Below are 9,615 nucleotides of genomic sequence, written 5' to 3'. Positions count from 1 at the left end.
TAATACTACTACTACTACTACTACTAATGATAATAATAATAATCATCATCATCATCTATTTTTTTTTTTAACTCAGGACCCCTTTCAAATTCATTCATTCATTCTTGAGTTTTTATATTTTGTATGTCGTTTACTTAAGTTACTTATTATCTTACATTCTTACATCTTATATTAATATTTTATTCACATTTAAACTTATTATATTATTATATATACACATGCACATTATACATGTGCATCATATATTATATTGGTATTGCAAAATTATACAATATCACTATACATGTTACATGTATATTTTTATCTTTATCTTATATCAATCATACTATTATATTATTTATATCTGTACTGTATATATTATTATACATATAATTTTTATATTTACATCATATATTTATGTCACATACAGTATGCCCCTTCTACTCGTGCAGTTTACTGACTGTTTACTGTGCAATCATCTTGTGCCATTATATATCTATGTTAAACTATCCTGTGAATGTCCTGCTTGTATAGTGTGCAACCCAGTCTCAAGGCAAGATTATATTTTTTAATACTCTTTTTCTCTAGTATAATGTGACACACAGTGTGTATTACAATATGTGTAAGATTATCCTGTACAATTATCCATATATCTGTGCAAGTGAAAGGTGTATATAGTGGGCATTGCTTTGTATTTCTATTTCTATTTTATTTGCATTTTTATTCATCACTTCCAGGATGTGGGATCAATAAAATAAATATCTTATCTTATCTTGCTTTGTCTTGTCTTGTCTTATTGGGTGTTTAATCCCATATTGTTTCTGAATCTATATTTTTGCAGTTAAAAAAGAAAAAAACTTTCTTCTGCATGAAATAAAGAAATAGAGATGTTTTTACAGAGGCGGGTTATAGTTGTTGCTGAGGGGTCAAATGGATATTTCTTTTGTTTTACTTAAATGCAACATGGGAAAACATATTTATCAAAACAAACATTCCTTCTTTGCAGACTTATAGCAAAGTTTAAATGTTTTAAGATGTCATAATAATCATAATATAACAGTATCATTTTGATGATTGAATAGATAGTGGTTGCAAATAGACATGCAATCTTGAATATATTGTAAGTGTTATATGTTTTATCATTTTTGTTGTAGGTATATTTCAGCTACAAGTGAAATATACCCTATAGTTCTATGGAACTGATAAGCTAAGAAATGTCTAGCTTTATATTTCTAAATTTTAATTTATGTATAGAAAATTAGACCAAAAAAAAAAGGAGTGACAGCCAAAATTCCTGTCATCAGCTGCTCACCTCCACCTCTGGGGGGCGCTCTTGTACTGGTTGTGATAGAGGAAGCTCATGGAGCTCCAGCCAATCAGAGCGCAGGAAAGGGAGGCACAGGTTTCCGGCCTTAATGAACGACAACAGAACTCCAGCCTGAAAGACGAAGAGGAGAAGCTGCCTGATGCTAACAATTTAACGGTGCAGCTTTCACAGATACGCCATTAATCTACCGTAAGTGTCGCTCCTGCAGCGTTGATTGCATTTTGTGAAGATAGACGAATCACAGTGAGAAATGGTGGCTGGTGGTGAACAGGGTGGTGAGCAGCTGAGGGTCAGCCAGGGGGTCGTTGTTTGAGTTGCTAAAGCTAGCGTTAACTGACGGTGTGTTTTGAATAGCCGTAACGTTAGCTACCGGCTAATGATGAGCTGAGATAAGCTGCTCATACATCACTGCACTAAACCTAAAGCTAGATTTATGGCGTTTCATCGTGTCGGTCCATAAATGATAATGTACATGCGGTACATAAGACTGACTGTTTTAAATTTAAAGACGTAACGTTAGCTACTTAGCTAGCTAGATGAGCAATGTTAGCAGTAGGTACGTTAAATGATTTTACTGCCCTGTTCCCTCATGCTTATCACGGTCAGATGGTTCAGTTATACCACCATTAGATAGCTTATCAAACCTTTTAGGGCTGCAGTTGTTAATATTCATTAATTCATCATTGTATTTTTTCGACCGTAACGTTTCATAGTCCAAAATGCTGAATGCTGATAACGTGGTATTTTAAGTTGAGAACTTGGATTGTTTTGTTTGTTTGTTTAATTATTTCTTGTATGAAAATTACTTCAGTGACATTATCTAATAAATGTACGTCTTGTGTATTGGCAACAGTTTGGCGATACGATACGTATCATGATTCAGGGGTTACAGTTTAATATATTGCGGACCTAGCAAGGTGATGTATTGATATTTTTAAAATCTAATTTTAAGAAAACTGTAATAGTACAAACAACACACAGCTATATACATTAGTAATGCACAAGATTGCAATTTTTTGAAAAAGGAAAAATGTGTGATGCAATATGACTTTTCAACTTAGTCGTACAGCCCAAAGATGCATAAAATCTGAGTTTGAGAAACCTACTTTTTATGCGACCAGAACAGTGAAGATCAATAACAACACTGCTATCTTTCTAAGCAAAATGAACTACCTCAATGAATCTTTGCATGTGTCAAGGATACAGAGTGTTTCTCAGAATTGATACAGTATCACGAAAAAGAATATTGTAAGACTCAAGTGTATTGGTATTTTCTTAAACCCCTAATTATAAATTGCTAGCAGTAAAGCTCTAATGTTATTCAAATAATTCACTAGTGGTTTAAGATCCCAATGAATCTGCCAAGCTCTTGTTTTTATTTGCTGATGATGATTTTGGCTGATGACTTGAATTCACATTTTCAAATTAGTCTGGCAATCTTAGACAAACAAAATAGCTAAAAGCAAGATTCTTTTGCAAATTCAGAAGCTATTAGTCGATTAATTGATAAAGCTATCAAAGGAAAGTTAGCTGGCAATTGTCAGTTTGTTTTGGGGAAATTGTGATGAGTATTTTTCTTAGTTTTTTTTTTTCTTGTCATTTTATAGATTAAAGATTAATCAAATTGGGAATATAATAGTTAATTGATCATGAAAATAATAATTAGTTGCAGCCCTAGCTGTATGCACCCCATGTTACTATGAAATAATAGTGTTCTCCTCCTGCTTGTTTCTCTCAACAGATGCTTTAACTACTCACTAATTTATATCCCAAGAGTTGGCAGTGTACTGACATGGCATCTGTTTACTGAAAAGCTCAGACTGAGGCCACTGCTAGCACCAAGCATTGGTGTGCAACTTCCCAGCGAATGAGACTGACCCACCATCACCATGGAAACAGAAACAGTAAGTTTGATTTCTAGCTGACAGTGATGTCTTTACCTAACACTGTTTAACTTAGCACAGCCTCTCTCCCACATCATTTTGCAGGCATGTAAATTATAGACTAACAAAAATTATTTAAGTATTATATCTTGTGTAGAGACTGTGTGTTCTTTCTTTTAAAATACACTTTTCAGGAAGTTATTCCTATCTGGCAGAATAAGCCTCATGGATCCACCCGTAGTGTTGTGAGAAGAATAGGTTCCACTCTCCCACTCAGACCTCCACAGAGAGCATGTTTCCAGGTAAACAACGAAAACCATAAATGCTGCACATTACCTTTTTATCTGTTAATTATATTCCCTCATAGAAATGCTTGTGCTTTAACTTGTGTCCTTTCGCATTAGGAACTACCAGGCCTGCCCCCTCTCCGGCACATGGATGGTCCTATGGTTCCTACATTGGCAGACATAGCCTGGATTGTCGCAGATGAGGAAGAGACATATGCCAGAGTGCGGTAAGTATCCAGTCAATCTCTGGCAGAGACAACCACTAAGGTTATGGACTAATGCCAAGTCACTACTCCATAACACCGTTATCCCAGACTGTCTGAGCTTCCAGCTTATTAGGTGCACATGTGCAGCCTGAAGAAATGCAGCACAAGGTTATAATGTCCTGTTTTTGTTGATACTGTAGGAGAAGAGAGCTGACTCAGCTTGTATGCTGATTTCTGCAGCTGTAGGTAGTGGTGAAAATGGATTATAAACTTAAAAAAGATATAATTTATTGCAGTTTTATTGGCTTGGGCTATACATGTAGTAAAATGCTCATAAAGTATTGAATAGGGCTTTCTCTGAGGAGCAGGTCAAGGGAAAGAGAGGCATCAGATGACACACAGCGTACGTCAAAGGCCGGACTTAACTCTGTGAGGTGTGATACAGAGTTCATATTTGTGGAAATCCTTGAAAACATTTGAATTTTAATGTAGTATTTAATATTTTTAAAGTCTCCAGAGTGCTTGGATTTTGGAGTAGGTGCTTGAAACTGTGGATGACACATTTGTTACCCTTCTGTAGATTTCTGTCAAAAAACATAATTTTGGCTGTTTATAGCACAGTCACAATCTTATTTAATGTGATGAAAAAGTGAAGTACTCATTTTGAGTATATGTATAAAATATATAATTTACCACAGCTGTAACTTGCTGGAAAAGCTTGAAAGTACTTGAAAGGTGCTTGAATTTGACTTTGGGAAAGGTGTAGGAACTTTGTGGATAATAATAAAGGTTACTGTTCTGCGATAATGATCACCCACTCTTCCGTTTTCAGGAGTGACACTCGTCCTCTGAAACACGAGTGGCGGCCCACGCCTCTCCTGGTGCTCCACAGGAACTCATCTGTGCCCAACTTTCGCCGTGAGGGCAAAAGGATGGAGGGGCTTAGGAAGCCTGGAGTGACAGCGCTGAACCGCACCACCGCCCTGCAGGATGAGCTCAGCAGACTTCGCGCACAGATCGCCAAGATTGTAGCAAGTGATTCTGGTAGGTAACCAAAGCAACAATTGTGATGTATACATGTCTACTGTAGATTTGAACAGTGATTAAAGAATTTTAGAACTGGTAACACATCTACTATAACATTCTTTTCACTGACTACTATATTCATGAACATGTTTAGTGTAGTTTTAAAATTGCTGTATTGGGCCAATGTTTCACTGCTGAGTTACTGTCCTCATGTGATCCTGTAGTTGCCAAGTCAGCTGCCCTGATTCTCCTAAAGCCCTTTGGTACTAAGATGTCTTGGCAACAGTTTCTAGGTCAGCGACAAAACATAATCTCTGCAGTTCAGTGGCGGTTAGGTGTCACTCATTGAACATTTCAAAAGAGATGTCATGAGAAAGTGTCATGTTATATTCATCTAGTATACTCCAGGGAACTTCAGCTATCAATTCTCACACTATAATAAACTGGCACCTAAATTCTGTAAACTTTGTGCCCCATGAGGTTCAGCCGGGAGATGTGTACAAGCAGCAACTTTACTAACTTAATTACAACACATACACCCCCTACACCCAATAAATAAACAAAATAAACTCACAAAATGTCACTTAAGAAAATATTCTTGCACCTATTTTCCTTATTAAATGAAAGAACACGGTCACACATCTTTTGTATCCAAGGTTTCTCTTTTACCAAACTAAGACAAGCTTATTTGCATTATCCTCACAAGGAACACTTCTTTCAAACTTGATAGAAAAACAAAATAAAACTCGCCAAAACTGTCTTGGCTCATCTTTCCACTGTTCCAACAATCAACAACTCTGGTTTGGTCAAAATAAATCCTTAATTTACAGAGTTGCATGTGAAATTTGTCTGGCTCTTTTCCTCTGATTCGTTCTTGGGCTCAGTGGGAATGCAATGAGCCACTCAGTTAGAGTCTGTCCTGGAGCAGGGGACTTGTTCTTTCTTGTTAGGCAGACCATTAAATTACCAAAATAATATGATAAAAATTGCCAATATATTCATCCAAATGCTCAGCCGTATTCTTTATACAGTGATGCAGTTGAGCTGCAAGCATGGTAATATGATCCTAGAAGCATTTGGGCTTTCAGGCGAGTTATACAGTAATAAATGCTTGTCTCATGAAGAAGTTGCATACTGATATGAGGACCTCACTTTAATTGTGAGTGATTGGAGAGTATACTCTCTCCCACAGCGCTCTATTTAAGACAGTGGTTCTTAAAGTTTTAATGACTGACTGCCAATTTTGGCAGTTTAATGTGGAATTGAGATAGAAAACACTGTGTGGTTGAGAAGAAAAGAATAAATAGAAATAGATCAACTCAAATTCAATGTTAAACAGCATTATGAGACCAAGCACAAATCCTATGACAAGTTCACAGGTTTTACTATGCGACCATATCACTTCAACATAGTGCCGACAATAGCTTACCGATACACACACATTAGAAATGACAATTCACATTAGAAATGACAAATAAAAATTGAACTGGTGTCGGAGCTCCATGCTTTAGATATTTCAGTCACTCTGTCTGTTTCTTTCAGCACAAACTCAAACTCCACCTGCTCCTCTTCTTTATTTCAGGCTCCAACCCGTTGACCCCTGACCTGCTCTCCCCTGATGACACAAGCATGAGCTTCTCCATGGCTCCTTTCGAGGCAGCACCCTACCAGCCGGCTGCCACAGCTGGCGCTTCCTTTGTCATCAGTGACGTCACAGAGGAGGAAGAGGAGGAGGAGGAGGAGGAAGAGGAAGATGAGAAAGATGTTGTCTCTGTGGTGTCAGAGCTCGTCCCGGACCCTCTCCCGCCTGTTTCCATGACGGCGTCAGCGACCTTTGACTTGGACAGGCCCAGCATGGACTTCCGGGAGGCAGAGGAGGACACTGTGTCACTATCAAAGTCCACCAGCTTTGCTGATGTGATGGACATCCTGAAAGACATGAACCGCATGAAGATGAGCAAAGACAGGTTAGAGTTACACTATAAAGATCATTATGAGTTTGCTTAGTTGTTATATGGTAGTCTGGAAAATAGGTGATACAATATATTCATTAGTGAGATGTAGAGATGCTAGTTAATCTGTTCCTTTCAATCAATACAATCAATCCAAAATGACAGGTTTGCAAGGATAGAACCACAGGGAATGAAATGAGAACCATTTCCTCTGAGCCCCCTTGTCATTTGTCAGTGGTTCCCAAACTGGGGGGCATATACAGTCTATATATGTATATATAAACAAAGTTAAATGAATATGATTCATGTAGATGAAATAAACAAGAGTTTGCTGATGTTATTATGCTAATCGTAGTTGCACTATCATTATTTGGAGGGGAGCATGCCGCTGCCTTAAGTTAAGAATCTCTTACAGTATCATGATGGTAACCTTAATTGGCTTACGTGGTGATATGTTAAGGTTGAGACTGTTCATTAGTCTGAGTCCTTTTGATTTAGAAAACGCGAGCCTGTTTGGATGAAACATTCATGTTACTTCCATGGAATCAAGCTAGCGTACGTTACTGACATGAGGGGCTCATACATTTAACGTTTTGCCAACATTTTGCTGATTATTACAAGTAAAGCTTCTCAAAGTGCCAGCACAACATTTTTTTTTATCTTTTATTGGTAAGCCTAAAACTGTGATAACCATGATGCAATTAAACAATTAGCTGTTGGATTTGTTTTGTAACATGAGACTAATAAACAACACAACAGTGTACAATAGCCTAATAATGTCACTTGTGAAGAAGAGAAATGCCAAGCACATTAAAAAAGACAGAAGCTGGAGCTAATGAGTTTGCAGGCCTATAAATAAATTATATATAACATGTTAATTAGATAGTTTTACAGGTGCTGGAAGTGATTTTTTTAAACCTTTAGACAGAGCCAGGCTATCTCTGCCTTCCTTTTTCTAGTCTTTATGCTAAGCTAAGCTAACTAGCTGGTGGCTGTAGTGTCATATTTGTCGTACAGATGTGAGAGTAGTATCGATCTTCTCATCTAACTCTCTGTAAATAAAGCAAATAAAAAATTTCAAAAAAAATGCTTAATTAGTTTAAAGTTTAAGATAGTTTAAACATTTAAATTAACATGGTTTTACTTGACATAGTCTTCCTACTTTAGTGGCCCTGAACTATTGTTTAATTATTTTTTGTTTGGTTTATGTCACTGCAGGTACAACAGAGGCTGTACGTCCCTCAGAGAGGAGGACTCCGCCACACTGATTTCAGAAGCTCTGAGGAAAAAGTTTGTCCTGAAGGAAGAAGATACTGCCTCTGTGAAACGGAAGTAGCCTGATCACGTGTTTGTCATCAATACCCGATCCTGCTGCTCCATGTAAGTCGGGACAAGGATAGCAGATAGTAGTTGTTTGTTTTTTTTTGTTGTTTTTTTATATTTTGTATAATGAACCTTTGAATGCATGCGGTTGTTCTTAGTTGTTGTTTTTTTTTCTCTCCCTCATTATTTTTAGGCCTTTGCCTGTGGAATATGTACCCATGGATCCACAACCTTGCTCCTCAGACCTGAGGCAATAGCTGCCTGCCAGAGTTAGAACAAAACAAACACTTTGTCCCAGACATGTAAAACCAAATGTGAACTTACAGCACTGGTGCGGTGTGAGGGGGAACAGCCAAGTCTCCAAAACAATAATCAGTTTCGGCACTGCATTGCATATTGCATCCAGTTTATTTCTCTCTGGAAAAAAAAGGCTTTTATGTTGAATTTTATTTTGATTGAGGACTCGGCAGACTGGTTCAACTTGCTCTGTGTCCAGGCTGGTTTGACTTTAGATGCATTTTTTGATTATATTATCGCACCCTGTGGAGCGGCTGACATCCAAACTATTATGGCAGAGTTTTTGGACTTAAATTGAAGAATGTCCCTTTAATAAGCCTTTATCCATCCTGCTATCAGTCATTTTTTTCTGTTTGAATCTTCCCACAGAAGAGATGCAAATAAATCTTTTTTTTCTCTGTAAAGAAGTCTTCTAACATACTTGAAAATATTTTATGTACAAATGAAACAGATCTAGCGTACATGCAGAGAGATGTACTGTAGCTTATGGTGTGTGTGTGAGACGAAAAATAACTTCAGACCTTTGCTGTTTCATATTTGCATTACAGCACTGCACAGCTTCATATACTATATGTTGCTTGCTCCACTGCACCTCTTCTGCCTGTCCTCTTGTTTGTGATTAACATATAGATTGATAGTCACTGAACCACAGGACGCTGACTTTGAAACCCAAACTGACAGGAGAAAGAATATGCTGGTGATATAGTTTGAAGTTTGAGGTGTATAAATCTAAGAATCCTTATTGAAGTGTGTGGGTGAAATGTGAACACAATTGTTTGTTTGCAGCCATAAAAGCAACAGGAACAAGCATGTGCAGGTCTATTTAGACACAAACGTCCCGGTGTGTAGAATGTGATAAATGATAGCTGAAATCACCTTTATGTTTTTTAAGGAATAGTTAAGGGTTTTTGAAGTGGGGTTGTGTGAGGTACTTATCCACGGTCAGTGTATTACCTACAGTAGATGGTGGTCGGCACACCCCCACTTGAGAAGACTGGGGAAGCAGAGAGGAGCGCCAGCATGAAAGCTAAGCAATGACTTGCTGTGGACAGGCTCAGCAACAAAAGGTATTTTAGCCACTTAAACAAAGGCCCATCTAACAAAGAAAATCAATGTCAGGTTAAGTGTATGCTTTATTTAGAATATTTTCACTCTTTCACCCTACCACCAGAAAGCATTTTCATGTGAGAAATCACCATTATATAAACCAAATATCATGCTCTCCATATCCCCCAGACTCATGTGGCGAAACTGTAATTTTATCTCTCAGATCACAGGTTTAACTCTGCCTTGGTCTGCGAGTTGGTCTGGATTAACCGAAGTCACACAACAACA

General features: G+C 37.6%; 1 protein-coding gene across 2 annotated transcripts; it reads left to right on the top strand.

Moving 5' to 3' along the window:
• The first annotated feature begins 1,337 nt into the window (after positions 1-1,337).
• Positions 1,338-9,159, top strand: mtfr1l (mitochondrial fission regulator 1-like). Of its 2 annotated transcripts, none has more exons than XM_084742697.1 (8): positions 1,338-1,495; positions 3,048-3,210; positions 3,405-3,491; positions 3,594-3,703; positions 4,515-4,726; positions 6,291-6,675; positions 7,879-8,040; positions 8,177-9,159. In XM_084742697.1, exons 2-7 carry the CDS (start codon positions 3,196-3,198, stop codon positions 7,994-7,996), a joined length of 927 nt encoding a protein of 308 aa, XP_084598823.1. In that variant the 5' UTR covers positions 1,338-1,495; positions 3,048-3,195; the 3' UTR covers positions 7,997-8,040; positions 8,177-9,159. The 2 variants fall into 2 exon arrangements, with proteins under 2 accessions (XP_084598823.1, XP_084598822.1); XM_084742696.1 differs by having other exon boundaries at positions 3,384-3,491.
• The last annotated feature ends 456 nt before the right edge of the window (positions 9,160-9,615 follow it).

This window comes from Lutjanus erythropterus, chromosome 18 (assembly GCF_056507025.1).
Source record: "Lutjanus erythropterus isolate fLutEry1 chromosome 18, fLutEry1.hap2, whole genome shotgun sequence".
In the NCBI taxonomy this organism is placed as follows: domain Eukaryota; kingdom Metazoa; phylum Chordata; class Actinopteri; order Lutjaniformes; family Lutjanidae; genus Lutjanus; species Lutjanus erythropterus.
Note: the sequence above shows the minus strand (reverse complement) of the source record. Positions and strands in the feature narration are given on the sequence as shown.